The sequence below is a fragment of the Echinops telfairi genome, unplaced genomic scaffold (genome assembly GCF_000313985.2).
Source record: "Echinops telfairi isolate 266 unplaced genomic scaffold, ASM31398v2 ScPeMD7_7458;HRSCAF=8496, whole genome shotgun sequence".
NCBI classification, from domain to species: Eukaryota; Metazoa; Chordata; class Mammalia; order Afrosoricida; family Tenrecidae; genus Echinops; species Echinops telfairi.
Window position 1 is genome coordinate 14665732 of NW_022111358.1, and position 24861 is coordinate 14690592.

Below are 24861 nucleotides of genomic sequence, written 5' to 3' on the forward strand. Positions count from 1 at the left end.
AGCAAACGATATTGAGGGCTAAAGTAGAGGGCAAATATTGTGAGATTGATGAGGGCAACAGGTGTACATATGTGTTTGACTCAATGGATGTTATGTATGGACTGTGATAAGAATTGTACGAGCCCTCAGTAAAATAATTTTTTTAAAAGAATAATGTACAAATGTGCTTCATACAATTGATATATGTATGGATTGTGATGAGTTGTATGAGCCCCCAATAAAATGACTTAAAAAATCTATTTTTTTGGTATCCCCTCAGATCACTTTATATATATTCTGTGTTGAGCTGAAAACTACACATGTATTATTGTATTTATCCCTCAAAACAGGCCAATGAGACAGGTATGCTTATTTATATTTACAACAAAAAAAACTCAAGTTTAAAAGTTAAAATTTTTGCCAAATCTCACAGATAGGAGGAGAGTTGAAACAAGAATCCAAACCTTTTGGATAGGCTCTAATTCTGCCTGAAACAGAAGTAAAACTTTTAATCCCATAACAAAATTATTGCTTTCAGTCACTCGAGTATTATTTAATATTAAAAGAAAAGATGGTTTATAACCCACACTGGGCATGCTAAGGGAATTATAGCCTTTCTATAAATGCATGTCACAATGGGGGGGGGGGCAGTGACTGAAACTTTTGAATTAATTAATGAATGGAAAGTTATTAAGAAAAGTTATCCAGTCCCTCAGAGACCAGGGGAACAGAACAGGGGAGATTCTGGCCCTCCCCCCTCACCATTCTCTCCCTGCCAACCCCTTTGCCACGGCCTGGATCTCGGGGAATGATGGGGAGTCTGAAGGAAGGGGGCAAGAAGGGGTCTGGTTTCTGTCCTCCCCGGGGTGACTGTTCTAGGGTGGCCTCAGGACAGGCAGGGGCCACACCATTTCTGCACCCCAGTAGAGGTGACGCCTGCAGTCACGGCTGCAGAGAGGGTGTGATGCTCAGGCATCTCCCCATCCCATAGGCGGCCTGATGGGAGCAGGAGGGGAGCCATGCTAAGACGCCAACCTCAGGGACTTGGGTGGCTTCGGTTGGGTTCTTTTGATCCTGAGAACTGTTCTACAAGCAGAGGACAGCATGGGGCACTGTCAATAAATGAATTCTGAGTCTCAAAAAAAAAAAAAAAAAAAGACAAGAAAAGTTATCATTTTCATTTACAACTTAGTCTTAAATATGCTAAGTTAATTACTATACTATGCCTCCAAGCTAAGAGAAGTCATTTCATAGTCTGATTTTAGGAAGAAATTGTTGTCTATATATGTACAATGGGGCTTCAAAAGTTCATGAAAAATAATGGAATTTCCCCACTAACTTTTTGAAGTCCCTTTGTTTTTATCTAGAATATTAACTTGCCAATCTACTGCTGGCCAATGGATTCTAACCCATAGCGACCCTACAAGACAGAGCAGGGCTATCCTTTAGAGTTAGGATGCTATAATCTCTATGGAAGAAGACTGTCATCATAACAATCATGGGTTCAAACTGCTGGCCTTTCTGTTAACAGCAGAGCACTTAACTGCTTTGCCATCTGGGTTCCTTCATATCCTGAGGAGAACTTGCAAATATACAGCATATTGGGTGTGTTGCCAATGCCACCTAGTGGCAACCAAATATAAATATTTTTTAAAGTTCTAGAAAAGAGGTTAACTTTTAATGGGTCACACAGTCTTGTGAATCTGCTGAAAAAGTGAAGTTCTTTTTAATTAAATTTTTTTCCTTTTCAATACACACAACATAAAAGGCCTCCTTAAAGCCCATTTGTTGGCCATTAAAATTAACAGACAAACCAACTAAAGGTCTAATGATCGACCTGAGCCATGGGGAGAAGAAATTATCCAGTGTCCCCTTTCTTTTTCCCTGGTTAGCAGCTACTATTCCTGGATAAACAATATCTAATTTTGCCTTTTTGATTAAATATATTTTCGCTAACTATCACGTTATCACTTTTTTTACACCAATCTGCAAAATGTGATGGAAGCCCAAACTTTGTCACCAGCTGGTATTCCTTAAATCCAACATCCTTAATAGCAAGGTTGTAAGCAGTACTGAGGCCTTCCCAGGGGCTCCAAATTTCAAGGTGGAACCTTCTAATATTTAAAAATGCAAACGATATTATTTAGTGACGTCTAACTAAGACAACTCTTCAATTTAAAAATCAAATATACAAACCACTAATATTTTAGGAAATAGATGAACTCTCTTAGAACACTATTTACAGGTAGTCCCCAACTTACAATGTATTTGAATCACCACAACCTGCACTTAACAACTGGTTTACATTTTGTTGTTGTTGTTGTTGTTGTTTTGTGGTTTAAATTTTTAAATGTGTTCATTTTACCATTAATAACATGTACTACCTTCAATGCTGCACCATGTAATTTACCAATGTTATCATTCATAAATGCTCACTCACAGATGTTCAACTTTATAACACAGTGGGTTATGCACTGGACTCTTAACTGCTAGGTCGGCAGTTCAAGCCCAGCAGCCCCTCTAAGGAGCATGAAACTTTCTACTCCCATCAAGGTTCACAGCCTGGGAAACCCACAGGGGCAATTTTTACTCAATCCAATAGGATTGCTAAGAGTTCAAATCGACTAGAAGGCAGTGAGGTTTTTCAGTTCTCTAAATTAATTGAATCAGAGGTCTCTGTTGCCTGAAAACAGGGAGCAAAATGCTGATCATTTTGCTGCAGTTGAAAGGCAGATTCGGAAAGCAAGGACATGTTACCACATGATACATGAAGAAGAAAAGGGTCATAACAGGCAGTTCCGACTAATTTTGAGCAGAAATGGCATGACCATTCCCATGGATAAATCACATGATCTAGAACTGAAAAAACACTAATGTCATCCAACTCTTCTTCGCAGAGTAAATTAAATGTTTATGATCTATACTTTTTGTGTGTCTTAAAATGTATTTGCAGTTTCGATTGATTTTCTAGCCCTCAAAGACAAATAAGTAAATACGGAATTTATAAAGATACTGACAATTATTAAAACTGAAAAAAGAATGAGGTATCATTAAAATTACAATCAACTTACCATGGTATGGTCAGAATGGAGCCTTGTCAGTTGGGGGCTGTGTGTACTGTACAACATGATACAGTTAGCAAAATGTTATTTCTAAAGTAGGTTGACTTTCACATTGGATGAATCTTTCTGGCAACTAAATTTCCTGAGATAAAGTCTCTCCCTCTTTACTTCTAAAGAGCATTCTGCCTGTACGTCTTCCAAGACAGATATGTTCTCTGCCAGTCCACAGCACTTGCAATATTTTTCCCCAGCACCATAATTCAACATTTTAAAGAAGTCTCGTGCAGCAGATTTACCCAATGCAATTTGATCTCTTGATTGCTGCTTCCATAAGCATTGCTTGTGGATCCAAGCAAGATGAAATTCTTGGCAACTTCAATCTTTTCTCCATTTATCAAGATGTTAGCTTTTGGTTCAGTTGTGAGAATTTGGTTTCGTCTACATGAAGTTGTAAATCCACACTGAAGGCTGCCGTCCTCGATCTTCATCAGCAAATGCTTCAGGTCCTCTGCAGCTTCCGCAAGCAAGGTTATGCCATCGGCATTTTGCATATGCAAAATGGCACAGCCAGTTCAGCAGTTTATTACACAGTTAAATGCAGGCTTATCACCCAATCTAGCAATTGTGCTCCTAGATACTTCCCAAAGAGAGTTGAAAAGTTGTTCAATGCAGAGTCTGTACATGAATGTTTATAGCAGTTTTATTCATAATAGCCCCAACTGGAAGCAACTAAGATATTGTTCCGTCGGTAAATGGATGAACAAACTAGTACATCTCTAAAATTTGACCTAGCCAGCCACACAAATACACAGAAGAAGCTTAAAAACATGAAAAAAAGGCCAGTCAGGAAAAGAGCCACGATACGGGGCTGCAACAATGCAAAACTGAAGAGGCAGTAAGAAGACGGAGTGACTGCTGAGGGAGAGAGGAGGAGGGAAGGAGGGGAGCATAAAGCAGTACAGGGCTTTTTAAGGCTGTTCAACTTTCCTATAGGATAATGTCATGGTACATAGCATGATCAATTTGCCAAAGTTCACAGAACTATACAAAACAAAAATAAAATATCATTAATAAAATGTGTTGATATTGGTCTTTTCAATTGCAATGCACCACATGAATACAAAATGGTAACAGGAGTATATGAGAAGTCTACCCTAAATGTTCAATTTTTCAATAAACCTAATGTTTCTAAAAAGTCCTCTTCCCACCAAATCATTGGCTTCATCAGCTCACCTTGGTCAGTTGAAGATTTCATTCACCTTGGGACATAACACATCACTTTAAATTTTTCATTTTCAGATATTTATGTAGTAAATGAATGAATGAACAAATTACTGTTTTCTATTCACTCAATAGCACCAACATCTACTGAATCACTAATGTCAGAAACCAACCATTTTATTTGGCTTCTCCTCTCATGCTAAACTGCCACCCCACATCTTATGGAGTGTACTTCTAAGATCTCTTTCAAATATATCCTATTTTATTCTAACGCTATTGCCAGGTCAAGCACTCTTTTGAAATAGGATAGACTCACGGCATAGTCTGTCTTCCTTCTGCTGGACCTTACACCAGGTTCTTTTTCTTTAAATAGCCTGTGTGTATCCACAAACACTAACCTCTCTTTCTCCCTGTCCACTTGCTCTTCTACCTTCAATCTGTTTTTCTCATTCTAGGCCACATGCTGTTTTCATAAAGTGCTGGTACAGTTGTTTAAATTTTACATAATGTTAAGGCATTTAAAGAATTATTAATGTTACCCACACACTCACTATCTTTTCCTTTTTCAAACTCATCTAATGTTGAAAAGATGATTGGATTCACCTTCACTTCCAGTTTTTTATGGGCAGTGATAATGCCACAAAGGTTTTATTTACCTTTTATGTAAAATGCCAGGCAAATTTTCAGAAATTATTTGTTTAAATATTCATACTTTTTCAATTAGTTCAATATATACAGTACAGGGTGCGTGAGTAGCCCTGATGAAGTAGACAATGTTAATTTGGGTTAAAGGGAAAGTATTAAGAGGAAGAGAAGTAAAAAATGATAGCAGGGGAAGACATTGGGAAGAGTACGAGAGTTAAAGGCAACAGAAATAAACACTATTATATACATAATTCTACACTCATGGTGAAATATGAATAGAAGTATACTGAATGATTATGGGAAGAGTAGGAGCTAACCTATGAACATACACAGGTTTGATAGAGGCTATTTGTACATGTGTACCTACCATCGTTGCAAATATATCCTTAAATGTGGTAGAATATAAAGGGGCCAAAATTTTTTTTTTTTTAAACTCATAGACGTAACCAAACACCTTGAGGGAGTGAGTCTCTCTCTCTCTTTTTAAATCATTTTATTGGGGGCTCATACAACTCTTATCACAATCCATACATACATCTGTTGTGTCAAACACATTTGTACATTTGTTGCCACCATCATTCTCAAAACATTTGCTTTCTACTTGAGCCCTTGGTATCAGCTCCTCATTTTTCCCCTCCCTCCCCGCCCCCCTCATGAACGCTTGATAATTTATAAATTATTATTATTATTTTGTCATGTCTTACACTGTCCGACGTCTCAGGGAGGGAGTCTCTTGGGCCTGGGGTTGAAGGATCATTATCTCAAGAACATTAAGGTCAATTGGTATAAAACAGTTCACAAAGACAGTGATGTATAATAACTAAGGCTCATGGCCAGCCATCTAAGGGACGACTAGCCGCTCACTGTCTGGAGGGCAAAGGAGTGAAAGAAATGGAAGGTGCATGAAAGCAATTACGTAGTCCAATGAAATAATGGACAACACAGATACCATTCTCCACCATCCTGACACAACAAGTATTAGGCGGTGCCTGGGCACCACTACTAAGGGCTCTCAAAGGGATGATATTAGACGTTCTTGGATAGAGTGGGAGAAAATTAAAAAATAGACCAGGCTTACTGGTTGGATCGAGATTGGAGGAACCCTGACGATGGCCCTCAGTCACTCTTCAGTTCTGGAAATGGTCTTATTGCCATGGCTCCACTTTCAGCCAACTAATAGGTCTATCAGGAGAACAGTAACACTAGAGAAGTACACATACCTCAGGATAATCAACCATTTGACATCAAAAGAACAGCAATCACCCACAGACAAGGTACAGACAGGTTAAGGAAGAAAGAAAAATGGAAAACAGGAAACACGGGAGAAATGGGATAAGTGATGTTACATTGTGAGGACTACAATCAATGACATGAAACAAAACTGTATACCAATTATTGAATGGAAAACAGATTTGCTTAGTGAACTTGTACCCAATTCACAATAAAAACTCTACAAACAATGCTAGTGAGTCTAGGAGAGACTAGAATTTTCATAAACTGCTAGTGACACAGTAAAATGGTACAACCATTGAAGAAAACATATGGTACCATATGGTAATTCCTTAAAAAGTTGGAAACCAAAATAGCATATGATCCAGCAATCTCACTTAGGTATGCATCCAGAGGTATAGAAATATGACCAGTGACACAATATATATAAGTACACCCATGTCCATCCTGCCTCAATTCACAATAAGACAACAACAACCACCCCCAATTCTAAATCAAATTAAAGAGATGATTTAGATGTCTCCAAACAGCAAACAAAAATCTTATAATTTTAGCTTTGAAGAAGGCACTAATTAAAAGATAAAAAATATCAATCATGCTTATTAAAAAAAAGTTATTTATTCTTACCAGATAAAGCAGAAAGGTGTGCAGCCCTGTCCCAAGTCCAACAGAAGACAAAATTCCTAAGCCTATCCAGTAGGCATACAAAAGAAATTGTTTCTCTATCCGTTGTACATACTGAAAAACAAAAGGGGGGAGAGAAGAAATTTTAAATAGGAAACATGAAAAGAAAAAGCCACTGAAGAAGCTAAGTGCATTTAATATGCCATGGCAGAGATGGACAAAAAAATGTCTAGTGGACTAAAGATTTTCTTTCTAGACTTTTAAAGTCCTGATATTTATATAACACAAGCAAATTACTATGAAAACCATGAGAATAAAAAGTTTTAAGGTACTGAAAAATTAGGAAAACTTTTTTAAAAGCATGACAAAACACTAGAAGCAAGATAGGGGAGGTTATAGACATAATGTTTGCAAACAGAATCTGTTCGTGGTTATCCAATTGAAAATGGAACTAAAATGATTTTTGTACACTGAAGATTCAGATGTTTTCAAACAGGAGCAAACCTAAAGGAGCCTATTGTCCACTGGGAGCCAGCTTTATAGGAAGAAACAACAGAAAGGAACAACAGACATTGATGGCTGAACCTCTTACCTGTTGATGTGCTCCTTCAACATAATACGTAGCTATAAGCACAGCAAGCAGCAGTAAAAAAGATACCACAATGCTTTGTCGATGCCATAATCTTAAAAAATAAATGAAAAATGTTTAAAAAAATGAAATATCTATATTTTCATTTTCAGGATTCATTATTCTCAGAGCAATTTATTGTTGACCTAGTTTACATTATCTAGTTCAGCAAAAGAATCAATTCTTTCTAGGCTGAACTCTTTAACAATTTTATTCTCTCATAAAGATTTAAAAGTCAAGGAAGGGGGAAGGAGCACTAGAACTGATTGTGATTGCACAACTCATTTTAAAGGCGATTTAATAATAGGATAAGGAATGCTCTAAGATTGATGTAGTGGTGACTGTATAATTCCCCTTGATATGATTGAATGATTGAATTTATTGTATGATACGTAAATTATGGGCTAATAAAACAGTTGAGCTAAATAAATAAAAGCTATCAGTGGGGAAAAAAAGGTTGAGAGGCTCAGAAACCCTACATAGGGTTGCTAGGCATCAGAATCTACTTGGTAGTTTTGGTTTATTTGTTATGTGCTCACAGGGAAAAGATGCAGAGGGAGGTCAAGAAAAGGTACATGAGCAATTTTTTATAAAAGTCTATTTTATAAATTTTTTCACCGCCAATTTTTTCACCAAAGTCATTTCCTTATTTTATCTCCATTATACTACCATTTCTAATCTGGAGAAGCATTATAGTACAATAAAAATAATAACACTGTCCTTTATATTAGAGGACTTGGTTCAGAGTGTTATCCATTTTGACCAAGTCTCATCTTTAAAACTCTATTAATCATATACTTGACCTTCAAAGCAAAACCACCCCACCACCACCAAAAAAACCCCCAAACACCAAACCCACCATCAGTCAGCTGATTCTGACTCACAGTCATTCTCTACAGGGTTTCCAAGACTGCAGGCCTCTATGGGAGCAGCCAGCTTATTCTTTCTCCAAAAGAACTGCAGCTGGGCTTGAATCACCAATCTTACGGCTAATACCCCAGTGCTCATCCCACAACACTAGGGCTCCTTTACTTTCTTTCCTCTTAGCTGCTGAAAGTATCAGATGAGCTGAAAATGCTACAAACTGCTTTATAAACTCTAAGATACAATCTCTCTCTTTAGAGATAATACCTTGGAAGGGCATGCTGGAAAGCTGTATAGCATGTACAAGTGCAACTTGCCCTTTCTGACTTTTGAAGCAAGGCTTACAAGTACTACATTTAAAGAGAGAACACACTTCCATATTGCCGTTCTTTCACTACTGGCTCCAATTAGCAGTGAAAAGTGCCACGTATCCTGAACCTTGGACCGCCATTACAGAATCACTGTAATGACTGTACACAACCTGATGTATCCTGAGGGGAAAGCCAGGAGAAAACAAATCTAACTTTCAGTGTTTGTATAAAAGATCCAACATTAGATACTAGTCAACTGCAACAATCTAGTGAGCCAATAGCAATACTTTTTCCTGATCTATTTTTCCTCAAAGTACAGAATAGAGTATATGTATATTCCTAAGATAACATTTTACATTTAACTAATCCATTTTTATAGAAGACATGGAAGGAATGACACTGAGGTATTCTACAATTAGTAAAGAAAATTAATATAGTAGGTAAAGTAAGATTCTTTACTTTGAGGTCCATTCCTTCAAGATTATTAGGATTTCAAGAAAAAAATACTGCAAGGTAATGAGTGGCTGTCTCCACAGGACAATATTCTGCCTTTCTTCCCGATCCCTCCTCTTCTTCTCACTCATTGAAGAGGGATCTGAAAAATGATAGTGCAAAAGTTAAAATCAAATTTCTAACACTTATTTTTACTCTTTCCAGTCACTTTCAAATTCAGCCACAAAGACCACATATAAATTCTCAAACAATAGGATTCACATTTGAGTCTTCTAAGTTTAACTAACCCGAGATTACCCGTTCTCTACAGGCAATCTTTGGAACACAATTCTAATTACTTAAAAGGCAGCTGATTACACTAGAAAGCCAAAAACTGTGAGTCCCCAAAACTGCCATTGTGACTTGTAAATGGTGTAAATCAAAACATGTAGAACTATTTAAGGAAAGGTTAGAGAGCTGGAAATAGCACCTTAAGAAGGGCATAGACCTAGCTGGAAGAGATGTCAAGAAATAATAGCTCCACAATTTATTATTTTTGCTTATTAAGGATTTCAATGTCCTTATAGCAATACTTTTTGACACAGACTCATGGAAATCTGTTTACTCAAAGATACCATAATGCTCAAAAGCACCCAATGGGAAAAGACTATTATGTTTACAATGCTGATTTGGGAATCCTCAAGATATTAACAAAAGACAATGAATATTAGAAACATAGGTGGTCCTTGACTTATGACATATTTGAGTTGAGGCAAATTGCATTTAGTCAATTCATCTTACTATTAATAATATGTTAAAACACATGATTTGATGTTAATCCTACATGTTCCAATTGCAGATGTTCAATTTTATGATTTACTGTTTGAAATGCTGCAGAATTTATAAAGATATTGATAATAAAAGGAAATAATAGTGAAACCTGAAGGAAAAAAAAGTGTTTGCTTAAGAACCCTTCTTAAGTCAGGGACTATCTGTACTACATTTCTAGCTTATTCCCCAATGAAAAGCTCATACTTTAAATCAGTACATCTTTGCCCTACAAACCATTATACTTTACCTGTAAAGTTGCCATTATGTTGTTCCTTGTTCATTGCTACACGTCTCTGGTCACGACAACTCTTTCCATTCTCTGCCATTTCATAGATCAGTAATTCTCGAAGAGCTGAAAAAGTGGAGGGGTAAAAAACTTAGACAAATACTACATCTTCCTGCTTTGCAGATGCAATAGATAAAACTGAATACAGCAACAAGATCTCATATGCTACTTGTATGACACACATACATAGTGTCTACATTTGCTTTTTTTTCTTTTGTAACCAAGATTTGAACACTAATACAGAATTTTAAGATATATTTTTTGTTATGAATATAAACAGAACACCAATTTCTACATATACAATCAGTGGCATTGATTACATTCTTAAAAGTTTTGCAACACTTCTCACATTCCTTTTCTTAATTGTTCTTCCCCCATTAACATTCTCACTCACCCTAATCAAACCCACTGCCTCCACAGGTTCCCAGGCTGTAATCTTTACTGAAGCAAACTGCTTCATCTTTCTCCAGCAGAGCAGCTTTTGTGTTCAAACGGCTGACCTCTTTGCTAGCATCCCCAAAGCTCTTGAACATGCTCATGTCCAGTCTTTGGGGTTGCTGCTGTCAATCTGATTCCAGGCAGTTCTTAAAAGATCACAATGCTCAAGGCAGACAGTCTTTACTCGGTAAATTATGGTGTTTGTTTAGAAGGAGACTTCAGGGCACATTTTTTATTTAAGGTTTACAGATTGTTTCTAAAACGTGTGTCTTGTTAATGAAAACAAGTGAGGGTGTATAAATAAGACTACAAACACAGATTATAGACATTTGTCATTCGAGGAGAGTCTCTTGGATACAGTCCATTTGGGGACACCTGCTTTGTCATCTTAATTTCTCAATAAGTAAATACAGCATAATCTTTCTTTAGCATATATATCCTGCAGTAGATAATCATAAAATTTCAAGTCAGAAATTCTAGATTTGCCACCAACCAGTCATGTGATCTTAAGCAAATTTCATTTTCTCCATGCCTTCATATCCTGGATCCACAAAATCTGGGCAGTAACTCCTGCTTTCAAAGGATAGGTGTGAGAATCAAATACTGTTTACACATGTGTATGTGTGTGTATGTGCGCAAGAGGGCTTCAAACGGCTCATTGACAAATTCCATTACCAAAATAAAGAGAAACGGAAATGCTCATTACCTTTTAATTAGATTTTGTTAGGTAGGTAGGTAGAGCAGGGACCAGGGGTGTCTACTGGGCATGCTCCAAATTCAGGCTTGGAGCCCAGGAGGCGGTACACCTGGGTGGACACAAACTAGGCCAGGTGGACTTAATTCAGCAGATGGGGTCAACCAGGACCATGAACCATGGCTCCAGCCCAGAGCCCTAAAGGCAGGAACCTGGAGACTTCCAGCTTCTTGCCCTTTTGGCTTCTGCTCCACTTCCGGCTCGGCTGTGCTGTGCAAGGTCTCTCTCTTTCTGGCCTCAGGCCGCCACTTGTGGGTGCAGTCCCATGAGGTTGCCTGTATTCAGTGACTGTATAGCCTGAAACTTCACTCCTTTACAAAAACCCACTTGGGCCACAAACCAGGTTTCAGCATGAATTCTCTTGTGGGAAGCCAAGAACTGTGGTATTTCCCACCCGAGAAACTGAACAAATTTTCTATGAAGTTTTTGATGCTCCCTTACATGTATAAAGGGCAATATGGATGGAAGGAGTAGGAGGGATATAAAGCAATAACTGTAGAACTGCTCATACTGGAAAAACCACTGCACGGCACATATTCCACCACCACTGTCGGTGCTGTGCCGCTTATTCAATAGACACAAGACATATACTGAGGTCTGTGAACCACTATCCTCAGGAAGTTTACAGTCCGATAGGGAAGCCAAATAAGCACAAGCAATCAATATTATACAATGATGTGGGTATAATAAAATTAAGAAGTTTTACTCAATAGGAAGACAGTGGTAAGAAATAAAGTTTTAAAATACAAGAGGCCTGGGTTAAAATCCAACCTACACAAGTAATCATTCTATAAGTTTGGATTAGTTTCTAAAACCCTCTAAATATCAGCGTCTCGAATTTGTAGAGCACTGTATGTAATGCACCAATATACTGTTTCACTCTGATTTAACTCACTATACACAAGTGCTACAGTATATAGATTATAGTACGTGGAATAGCACGAGTGGCATTGTCAGGGAAAAGCGTCCATAAAGATAAGCAGCCTCGGAAATTGGATACAGGGCCACAGCGAGTAGGAACTGACTGAATAACAGTAGGCTTGGTTTGGGTTTCTACTGAAGACGAAGAAAACGAATGGAACTCTGAGGGCAATATATTCAGGAGAATTCAGAGAGGCTGAAAGTTTTAGTTTGCAATTTAAGTCAAACTTCTGTGAAGATGCTGTGAAAAGACAACGTAGACCAAGCTATGTAAAGCATGAAAAAACAAATGATAATCATTTTGTGAATGTGGTGTAGTGGGCTGTAAGCTGAAAGGTCCGTGGTTTGAAGTCACCAGCTGAGCTGAGGGAGAAAGACGGGCTTTTCTACTCCCACCAAGTTGTAATTCCACCCTGTCCTACAGGGTCAGCTCGGTCGCAGTGAGTTTGGTTTTGGTTTTATCTGTAAGATCAGGGAATCTTAATAACTCATTGCTATCTAGTCAATTCAGACTCACAGCAACCCTATAGGGCAAAGTAGAACTGCCCCTGTGAGCTCTGAGGCTGTAAATTTTTATGGGAATAGAATGCCTCATCTTTCTCCTTCAGAGTGGCTGGTAGTTTCAAACTGCTGACCCTGTAGTTAGCAGTCCAACTTGTAGTCAACTACACCACCAGGGCTCCTTAAGAGTAGCTCAATAGGCTTATAAAATATAAATCCAATCCATAAATCAGTAAATACTTAAAACTGTGTGGGTTTATTTTAATCAAAACCCTATATGCAATTCCTTTTAGATATGAACAGTCATCTAAAGCATAATAAACAAAATATTAAATTTCTGCTAAGATGATGATCAGGACACAAAAAGCTTGGGTTAGACTGTATTTCTCCCTATTTATTTTTTTTCTCATAGTGCCATCTTCAAGAGATAAACGTTTTATACAAAACAATGTGGATTTATTGAGTTATAAAATGGAATTGTGGGCTTATTTGAAGTGTTTTGTTTTTAAGATATTGCGACAGAAATTTTCATTTGAAAAAATAATGTGTTCTTACACAATGTGCTTAAAAAGAAAAGATCTATTGACATTTTCTTCTCAAAAATTCTCTCAAGAGTCTGGAATTTTGTTTTGTAAGAACCTAAGGAACTAAGTTATTTTCTCTTAATCATTCCACTTTTTCACAAACAAGTTCAGTATTAAAAACAACTTTTCACTGTCCCCAAGAGAAAGAACTATAAAATAAAGCCAAGCAAGCAAAGTAAAACAGCTTATCGGAACCATGGGGGTTCTGAATAATTAAACTCATCAAAATTTCCGAGCTTTTTGCATTTTAACCATATAGGGCGGAAAGTTTTGGAAAGAATATTACACTATTGTTATTTTCTTTTAAAATTCTCCCCAGGCTTTGTGGCCGCACTAGAAGAGAAAGATGGCGGCATCCGTGGTAGCTGCTCCAGAATTGGGGCTTGCACCGGCGAGAGCATTGGCAGTGAAGTGCAGACACTCCTCGTGCGGCCCCCACCCGATTGGGAAAACCGAGAAGTCTCCATAGGGACCACGATCATGGCTGTGCAGTTTGACGGGGGCGTGGTTCTGGGCCCTACATCGCCAATCGAATGACTGACAGGCTGACCCCAATTCATGATCGAATATTCTGCTGCCGTTCAGGTCAGCTGCTGATACCCAGGCTGTAGCTGATGCCGTCACTTACCAGCTAGGCTTACACAGCATTGAGCTCAATGAGCCTCCACTGGTACACACTGCAGCCAGCCTCTTTAAGATGTGTTACCGATACCCCGGGAAGACCTGATGGCAGGAATCATCATCGCAGGCTGGGACCCCCAAGAGGGAGGGCAGGTGTACTCAGTGCTCATGAGGGGTATGATGGTGCTGCAGTCCTTTGCCATTGGAGGCTCCGGGAGCTCCTCTATCTATGGCTATGTCGATGCTACCTACCTACAGGGAGGGCATGACCAAGGAGGAGTGTCTGCACTTCACTGCCAATGCTCTCGCTCTGGCCATGGCGCGGGACGGCTCCAGTGGAGGGGTGGATCCTCCTGGCAGCCATTGCAGAATCAGGGGTAGAGCAACAGGTTCTCTTGGGCGACCAGATCCCCAAATTCACCATTGCCACCTTACCACCCCCCTGAAGCCTGCAATTATGGAATATAAAAGGCCTGCCCCCCTCCAACTTGACGTGGAATTCAGTAAAGTTTGACACACACCCCAAAAAAATCTCCCCCAAACATCCTTTGTTCTTTTGCCCTTCTCTTCCTTAATCATGCACATAATGTAAAATTCCAAAGGCCCTCATCTGCTTCTTGTGCTTTATCTATCTGAGCAACTGAACACAGCTACTGAAGGAAAAAGAAAGAAAATAAATCATAGAACTACACAACCATGCTCCACCACACTATTAAGTACCCAGTATGTATGAAAGGAGCTCTCATTTATTATGGGTTACACACTGACCTACTAACAGTAAGGTTGGCAGTGCAAACCCACCAGTTGCTCTTGGAGAGAAAGCCTATCCCTGTAAAGATTTTAAGTTTTGGAAACCTAAAAGGGCAGATCTATTCTGTCCTATAGGAGTATGTGCCAGCCATTACTTGAGATGTTAGATATCAATCTTCAAATTGATCCTCTCTACTTGTGAACTCATTCTCACTCACATGGCTATTTGATTCATTTTCTTTTTGTTCCTCAAACTTTGTACCCTACTCTCTTCCTTCTTACCTTCAGACATAATTTAATTCATTTTATTATCAAGTAAATAAGGAGTCCTGGTGAGGTAGTGAGTTGCATGAAGAGGTTTTAAAATTTTAATGGAAAATGGAATAGAGGATAATGGAATACTGTAGGTTTTTAGAATCACCCTTAGCTATCTTAGTAGTTGTCTTCTCTTTACAAGCAGGGCAGTGTCCTCCACCTACTGAAGGCCATTATGTCTACAAACATTCTGTATCTCACTTCCTCTCATCATCTCAGGTACTTTGCTCGACAGTAATCTCTGTCACCAATCTTTCCCTCCTTATTGGATCATTCTCACCAGCAAAAAGGCATGATCCGGTATTTCCCATTTTTAAATCCCTCATAGACAGATTTCTCAAGAGTTGCCAACATACATACAAGCAGGACTTCAAAAAGCTCACAGAAAAAATGTTATCAAATATTAAGGGAATTAGAGGACTATAGGGCCAGCCTCAATGACCCAGAACGCTACTGGGGACAGCACTGGAGACACTGTGCAGAAAGCATGCCAGTTTGCCACATGCGCAGTGGGGTGAATCATGAAGGGAGTGCAACAGGGCAGCAAGGGGGCAAAGGAACCAAGTCCCCAAGGAATCCTGAAGGTGGACTTCTGATTTGGGGGACAGGGCTTGGCATCTCATCAGACTTGATAAGAAAACATACATAAGAGAGACCAGGATCTATTGACTTTTTTCTTGTTTTTGTTTGTTTCTTTTTCTTTCACTCTATGTCTATCTATTTAAGATAGGACAAACAATTCCGAGGAGAAAACAACAGGACCAGCAGTTCCAGGGGGTATATGGGAGAGGAAGGGGTGGGGAAGGAGAGTGGGGAGCCAACAAACTCAGAGATAAGGTTAACAAGAGATCTAAACCTGATGGCGTAGAGGGCGTATAATGCCTGGTGGGGTTTAATCAAGTACAATGCATCCGATAGGAATTACTGAGAGCTGAATGGAGGGTGTGCATCATAGTGGGAGATGAGGAAGGTAAAAGAAAACAGAGGAAAGAAATAGGAGGCAAACGCTATTTATAGAGGTATAGCTATAGGTATGTATATATGCAAATATATTAATTGATAATGAAAGTGATAGAGGCCAATGTACATATATTTATATGTTAAGTATTAAGATAGCAGATGGACTTTGGGCCTCTACTCAAGGCCTCCCTTAGCACAAGAACACTTTGTTCTGATAACCTGGCAATCTTTGATACCTTCCCAACACAATCACTGAAGAAAAAACGGGTGCATAAGCAAATGTGGTGAAGATAGAGCAGGTGGTGTCTAGCTAGCAAAAGCTATAGCGTCTGGGGTCTTAAAGGCTTGAAGTTAAACAAGCAACCATCCAACAGGAAAGCAAATAAGCCCACATGGAAGAAGCACACCAGCCTGTGTGATCATGAGGTGTCGAAAGGATCAGATATCAAAAGATCCAAAACAAACTACTATATCATGCGAATGAGGGTGGTTGGAGTGGAGACCCAATGCCCATCTGTAGACAATTGAATATCCCCCTCACAGAAGGGTCATAAGGAAGGGATGATTCAACCACGGTGCAGTATAGCACCTACAAATCACACATCATTCCTCCAGTTCCTGAATGCTTCCTCCTTCTACTACCATGACCCAGTTCTACTTACAAATCTGGCTAGACCTGAAAACACACATTGGTTCATGGAATTCAGGACAGATAAACTCAGGAACAGTAGTGGGAGCAGCTATGTCACGAAGGTAGGAGGATGGCTGGAGAGAAGGAAGGGGGAGAAACGAGGAACCCATCACAAGGTTGGATATACAGCCCCCACTCCACCTGAAGGGGACAAATAAGGGAAATGTGGTTGAAGAGAGACAAAGGCCAATGTAAGATACAAAATAATAATAACAATATGTAATTGATCAAGGATTCACGAGGGGTGGGGAAAGAGGAGCATATACCAAGGGCTCAAGTAGAAAATGTTTTGGAAACGATGATGACAACATATGTACAAATATGCTTGATACAACTGATGTACGGAATGTTATAAGAGCTCTACGAGCCCCCAATAAAATGATTTTTTTTTAATTTAAAAAAAGATAAGGGAATTTCTCTGGAGCATTTTGAAGTCTCCTCATACAGTCTCTATTTCTTCTTCTCCCAATCACTGTTCCATCTATTTCCATGACTTCGGTCTCAAATCAACAAAAATCGCTTTTGTTTGTTTTAGGGTACACAAAAACCCCAAATCTCAAATATAACTTAAAGGAGAACCTTTATTAAGTCTTAAACAGGAAAAGACAAGACAAAGACACATCATCTCAATGAGGAAGATCGTTAATATGCAGTCATAAAGGCATCTAAGAATTTGGTTTGGCGCAAAGTCCTAAGGAGTGCATTCTTCCTAGGTGAATTTTTTTATTTTATACGCCTAGCTATTAATTGGCTAAATCGTGGCCTTTGTTAGTGTCTTTAGTTCAAGTTAGAAAGCTTTCTTAGAGCAATAGTCTTGAGGGTTCTTCCAGTCTCCGATCAGTCTGTCTGTTTTCTTTTTATTTGAATTTTATTCTACATTTTTTACTCATTCTAATGAGGACCTTTAATCTTGATCCTGATCGGAGTGGTTAGTATTAGCAGCCAGCCTCCACCTAATGCTTCTGGTCCTACGTCATGTAGGCAAGTAGTCTGTTTTAAGGTACAAGAGACCCCAAATCTCAAATACCGTTCAAGAACATTTATTAAGTCTTAGACATAAGGAAAAGACAAAAACACACATCAACTAGTTGCGCACAGGCCATAATAGCGCCCAACGGTTTTCAGATTCAGACTTAAAATGGACATAAAAGGTTACAGGAAACGGTCACAAAAACATGATTGGTTACAGATGGGAATACAGAAGTGGGAATGGGACCGTGATTGGGCATGTACCAATGTTAGGCAAAAGAGCTTATACGATATGGGAGCTACATAATCTGTTGTCAATTTGAGACTTAAGAGTGAAGGGGTGGAGTTTAGCCTGTCAATCAGGTCACAGCTTGATGACCTCATTTGGAGGCGCTAAGGAGATAAATAGCTCGCTGGAGGCAGGACACAGGCTCATTCCCTGGGAGACATTACTGACCATGAGCCTGTATGGAGCTATAGCTGATAGAGCTACAGCTGATGCAGCCATATCCCTGGAGCTGGAGGAGCCACATGGAGACCCACGCCAGTGCTCAGATGCCTTTACCAACACTGGATCCACAAGACTTTCTACCCACTGGCCTGTGATATTCCTGCATTCAACACCATTGCTTGTATTTCGTTGAGTCTGAAGAGGAATTTATAGATTGGTATTGGACATATGGGCTAATATCAGACTTATGGACTTGATCTGGACTGGGCTGTTTTCTCAATATTCAATTGCTCTTATATGTAAAGCTCTTTCTTATACACATATGAGAGTCTATGAATTTGTTTCTTTAGTCAACCCAGACTAACACACATGATTAGTCCAGGGACTTCCAAATAAACTAGTCAGAGTATGACTCATGATTATGGGACGCAGGTATGGCAGTTTCCATTAAAGACACAGCCAGGCAAGTCCCTATGAGAGACTGGCCCTTCCAGGTCGGGAAGTAGGAATGCACTTCCAATGCACATTGCTGAAGGGAAGGTCTGTTAACATCCCTGGTTAATTGTCATTGTTGTTAGGTGCCATGAGTTCTAACCCATAGCTACCTTGTGCACAACTGAACAAAATGCTGAAACACTGCCCGTCCTGAACCATCCTCACAATTTTCCCGATGCTTGTGTCCATTGTTGTAGCCACTGTCTCAATCTATCTCCTTAAGAGTCTTCCTCTTTTTTGCTACCCACCCATCTCACCAAACAGGATATCCTTCTCCAGGGACAGATCTCTCCTGACAACACGTCCAAAGTATGTAATTAAGGAGCAATCTGGTGTACTTCTTCCAAGACAGATTGTTTGGTCCTTTAAGTAGTCCATGGTACTTTCAATATTTTTCTCCAGTACCACATTTTAAATGTATCAATTTTTCCATTTTCCTTAATAAATGTCCAACTTTCGCATGCATATGAGGCAATAAAATACCATGGTTTGGGTCAAGTGCACTCTCAGATTTACTGAATGCAACTTGTCTTTTGACCTTTTGACTGCTACTTCCATGAGCATTGATTGTTTGGATCCAAATAAGACAAAAATCCTTGAGATCTTCAGCCTTTTCTTCATTTATCATGATGTTACTTAGTGGTCTGGTTGTGAGGATTTTGGTCTTCTTTCCACTGAGTTGTAATCCATACTGAAAGCTACAATTCTTTGTCTTCATCAAGTGTTTCCAGTCCCCTTACTTTCAGCACGTAAGGTTGTGTCATTTGTATATCTCAGGTTATTAATAAGCCTTCGTCCAATCCTGATGCTGCATTTTTCATATAAGCCAGCCTCTCTGATGATTAGCCAGCATACAGATTGAATATGTTGAGAGGATACACCCCTGATGTAAACCTTTCCCAATTTTAAACCATGCTGTATTCCCTTATTCTGTTCTTACAACTGCCTCATGATCCATGTACAAGATCTGCACGATGAGCACAATGATGTGTTCTGGAATTCCCATTCTCAAGGTTATCCATAGTTCGTTAGGACCCACGCAGTTGAGAGCCTTGGCATAATCAATAAAACACAAGTAAACATCTTTTGGATATTCTCTGCTTTCAGCCAAGATCCATCTGACATCTGCAATCATATCCCTTCCTTGTTCCACATCCTTTTCTGAAACTGGCCTGAACCTCGGGCACCTCCTTGTCAGTGTACTGCTGTAACTGTTGTTGGATGATCTTCAGCAAAGTTTTACTGCATGGGATATTGATGACATTGTTAGAATTTAAGCAATCTGTTGGGTCATCTTTCTTTGCAATGGGCATAAATATGGATCTCTTTCCATCAGCTGTTCAAGCATCTGCCTTCCAATTTTCCTGGCATAGATAAGTGCTTCCAGTGCATCATTAAATTGTTGAAACATTTACATTGGTATTCTATCAATTCCTGGACCCTGTTTTTAGCTAATGTTTTCAGTGCAACTTAAACTTCTTCCTTCAGCACCAATGGTTCTTGTTCATATGCTACTTCCTGAAATGGTGGAATGCCCACTAGAACTCTTTGGTACTACAACTCTAAGTATTCTATCTTTCTTTAGATGTATCATTCAATATTCTCCCCAAAGAATCATTCAATATTGCAACATGAGGCTTGAATTTTTTCTTTGAGTTTTTCCTGGTTAATAGGGAAGAGTTCAAAGGAGGGTTAATTTTCCTGGAGACTATGCAAAGATTTTGGGCTTTCACTGTTACCCATAGTTTTGTGTAAATCAAGTGCTCAGCATTTCAGCTCTAATATATGTCAAAGCCTCCAACGACCTCCATAGCATCATAATGTCCCTTTTAACCTTCACTGAACACAACCGCTCCCTCCTTGGTGTACCATCTATACTTGAGTATAAGCCAAACTGAATATCAGCCAAGACACCTAATTTTACCACAAAAACTGCATTAAAAATGTGAAAAACTTGGCTTATTCACCAGTATATACGGTACTTCTCTCGTTTCCTATTTTTCTGAAACCAAACAGCGCTTTCTGTGCTACAAGTTTTTGTTGTTGTTAGTCACCTTGGAGTCAAATTCAGTTCTTCAGAGCCTAGCCCTAGGTTCCTTTTTGTTTTATTTACTCTTTCCCTACTGATATCATCTATTCACTCAGCCTTAAACAGTTTCTACATACTGACCCCATATATCCGCTTTCTATCAAAAGCAGAACTTAAACTTCTGTCAAGTAAAATCATAAAAGGATCTTAAAGAGGATCAGATCAGACACAGGGTGGCTAACAGGAGGGAGGAAGTCCCTGGGTGGGGCAAACAGTCTAGTGCTGGCCCAAAGACTGGCCATTACAGCCAAGGCATGTCTTTTTTTTATCAGAAAATCTTACTTTTTTAAAACCACCCTCTCAATGATGGTAATTTAAGTTCCTTGCAGATTTTTCCCTCTACAAATTACATTTTAATAAACATTGTTATGTACTAAAAAATATATTTTTTAAATTAGATAATATTTTTACTGACATATCCTTCCCTTCCCATACAGTTGTTATTCAGTCCCATCAGGTGGGGCAATACAATCATCACTGCTATCAAATCCCCGCCACTCCTCCCCTTTCGTAGCCTCAAGGAATCCTTACTCCTGTCACTGTCTCTGAAGGGTCATCTATATTGACCACCATGTACAGAGCAATCTTAAATGTCCATATGAACATATGCAAGTCTGACCAATACACAAACATGACCAATGAGGTACATCATATAAGGGCCTTAATAGTAAGGCGAGGAAATCTTAAAGAACTAGAAGATAGTTATGTGGTTCCTCAGTGCCATACTGAACCCAGGAGTTATCCTCCGTTAACCCTTCAAGACCTTCAAGGTAGGTCTTGAAGATAGGCCTATCTACTTCCTGAAGCCCAATCTTAAAAATCCTATGGAACAGTTCTACACTGCACAGAGGATCATCATGAAGCAGAATTTAACTAATAGCAACATGGTAGATATGGGAATGATGCTCATCAAAGCACATAGGACCAGGGACCTTACACTCTTCTAATAGTGCAGAGTAGAGTCTTTTGTTTATTGCTTTGGGAGATCCAGAAGCTAAGTGTGGCACTGTTCTTGCAGTACAAGTGTGGCACTGTTCTTGCAGTACAATGTTTAAAATGAATGGATTATTATAGTTTTTGCACTGAATGTACAGCCTACAAAAAACCTTTATAAGTTAATTTCAATAGTGTTTTCTAAGCACATCTGCTCACGACAAAAATAAAATGTATTTTAGTGTTAACCTATTTTAAATGCTTCTTCAGCATTTAAAATTTGCTAGTCGCAACCCTCAAAAATTTACCCATTTAGGAATTTTTAAAAATCAATTTCTGCACAGATGGGTTTCATTAACATAACAAAATCAGTTCTAGTCCCAAATGGGGTTCTCACCACCAGTATAGGGATAAAGATCCTAACACTTATTTTGGGGAAACAATTCAATCCATAACATTCCAACCTTTGTCACAACTGCATATCCTTCCCTATCATACCATCTCAAGTCTTATCCTATTCCAGCATTGGTTCTAAATCTAAAATTTCATTTTAATTAACTAATTCAAGTAATTCTGAGTGTGTTCTCTCCTGGAACAAAATTCCATGAATAGATTTGTAAAAGCTAAGATACACTTGTCTGCTTCCAAAGTACAAGGGTGGGACAAGCACAAGATAGACATTCCCATTCCAAATAGGAGAAATTGAGAGAGCTGTCACTGGAATCAAGCAGAATCCAAAACCAATCTACCCTCACCTTTCACTACTACAATGTTTTCCCAATTTCTTTATATTTCTCTTCTTGTCCCCTTCAATTTACCATTTACACAAGAGCAATGACTATCTGAAAGACTGAATTGTTTCTCTACTCAAAATTGTAGAATGACTGTCTATCGCACTCAAAGTAAAATTCCATGGTCTGCAGACCCTGCAAACCCTGCATGACTTATGCCATGCCTATTTTCCTACCTCATCTCATATCCACATATTCCATGTTCACTGAGTTCCAGCAGCATTCGTTTTCTCTCATCATAATACTGGTTAACACTGTGCTTATTCTTTCATCTCTGTATTTATTTTTCTCTATTAGGATGTGTGGTTTCTCTCCCATGTCTTTTCCAGAACCTAGTGTAATCGGATGAATGAACAGATAATGCAATAGACTTCACAGGAAAATGATCTAACCAAGGAAAAGAAAACTAGTGCTGGAAGAGATCATTAAACGCCAAAAAAATGTTTTCAACCCCAAATTCTGTTTTATGACTTCTATAGATTTCTTCATGAAACTGTTAAACATTACTGTAAAAGGGCTCAGAGAATGACCAGTGCAAATGTCTCATCTGGTTAAGAATCTCACATACAATATACAAAAGTCACAAAATGGTATGTACTACGCAGAGGTATTTATTTACTGAGTTTTCTTCATTAACAACAAACTAAAAATAATTAAGTAAGTAACTACATAAACACTCTTTCAAAAGAGGTTTATGAAATAGTACTTAAGCAACTGCTCAGTAGATTACCTGATGCTGATGATCCCGAGGGTGACTAACTATACGCCAGACGATGGGGTGAAATTTCTTAACATGTCTCTTCTATTTGCACATTCAAGATCTGTCTGAAGTGGTGGAGGCTGAGGCCTGAAGCTGCAGCACAGGGACCATAGGAGCAAAGGAGCCAAGCAAAGACCCGAGGCTCAGGGCAAAGAGAGAGCAGCTGTGGAACTACAGAACTGTGATGCGAAGCAGGAGGCTGGCCTCCTGACCCCCGAGGCAGAAGCCAAGGAACCACACTGCTGAAAGGTCGAGGTTGGGAGACTTGGTTACTCATTGGCTGAAGAGTTGCTGTGGCCCAAAGACTATCTTTACTGTTCACAAATCCTAGTTTGTGGTAATCTGCCAATCCCCTAACAAGACCCCAAATTGTGAGATTGCTTGTGAGTTCTGTGGCCATAGCAGGTTGGTGTCACAATAGGATAGAGAGACAGAGGAGAGGTATGTCTTGGCCCCTGCCTCGTAGCAAAAGGGAAGGCAGAGGAGGTCAGATATAGCCCTTCATGTCATTTTCGCAGACACTCTTCTAAATGCTACAACTAACAATAAATATTACTCCTAACAATAAAGGTATTGATTTTTCATCTAGGAAGAAACTGAGATACTAGGAAGTTAAGAAACCACCCTAAGAGTTGCATAGTAAAGCCATAATTTAAAGCAGGGCAGCCTAGCTTTCATTATAGCTCTTAACACTACTGGCCTAGGCCTTTCCCAATAAATCTATAAAGACCAAAGTTACCATTAAAGAATACAAGAACAAGGAGTAAATCAAGCATTCCTGTCATACTGACGAACTCTTTAGAAATTAAAGGTAGGCCAGCTGCGACAGGATTACTCAATGGGCTGCTCTTGTTTAATTTACAGAAGCTTTAAGTATCACCTTTATCGGATACAGGAAAGTATCATCTGTTCAAATTGTCAAAACCTTCATGAAACATAATACTCTCAATAATCTACTAATATAAAAAGATAAGTAAACAAAGCAGGATAAACACACAGCATCAGTTCATCAAACTCAATACAGATTTTCCACACACAATAAGAGATTCTGCTTGAGAGATTCTGCTTTTATCAGTTCAATCTGTTGGGCTTGTTAACTTAGTCATGTTTATCAGAATGCTCTAGAGTTCATTTCCAAGTCTAATGAAATCAGTGGAACCAAAAAAGGTCTCCAATATGTCAAAGAATTCCACTGGGCTATTTATCCAGAATAAGATAACTAGAAACATCACTCTGTAGATAATAAACATAAAAAAATTTTACTAACGACTTACATAGGTTAAATTCTGAGCACTTGATTTGCAAAAGGCTTTGGTTTACAGTGGGACCCCTAAATCCATTTTGAATATTAAAGAACCTCCAGAGCTCTTTCTAACCAATAAGTTTTGCCCCTGGGCAGTGTGTGTTTATAAATGGAAGTACTACCACCTTTCTTCAGGGCAGCGGTTCTCAACCTGTGGGTCACGACCCTTTTGGGAGTCAAGTGACCCTTTCACAGGGGTCACCCGATTCATAACAGTAGCAAAATTACAGTTATGAAGTAGCAAAGAAAATTTTATGGTTGGAGGGGTTACCACAACATAAGGAACTGTATTAAAGGGTTGCGGCATTAGGAAGGTTGAGAACCACCACTCTTTTTTCTTTAATTGTTTTATTAGGGGCTCATACAGCTCTTATCACAATCCATACATACATCAGTTGTGTAAAGCACATTTGTACATTCAT

General features: G+C 38.9%; 1 protein-coding gene and 1 pseudogene across 1 annotated transcript in view; one reads left to right on the forward strand and one right to left on the reverse strand.

The window, feature by feature from the left end:
- VMP1 (vacuole membrane protein 1) overlaps positions 1 to 24861 on the reverse strand; it is a 115339-nt gene that overhangs the window by 85063 nt on the left and 5415 nt on the right. The window contains exons 2-5 of the mRNA XM_004707005.4: positions 10075 to 10179; positions 9024 to 9159; positions 7354 to 7444; positions 6765 to 6875 (exon numbers count right to left, since the gene is read on the reverse strand). Of these exons, the coding sequence (XP_004707062.1) occupies positions 6765 to 6875; positions 7354 to 7444; positions 9024 to 9159; positions 10075 to 10153 (417 nt within the window). The 5' untranslated portion in view covers positions 10154 to 10179. The remainder of the gene's footprint in view (positions 1 to 6764; positions 6876 to 7353; positions 7445 to 9023; positions 9160 to 10074; positions 10180 to 24861) is intronic.
- Positions 13658 to 14378, forward strand: LOC101655049 (annotated as a pseudogene).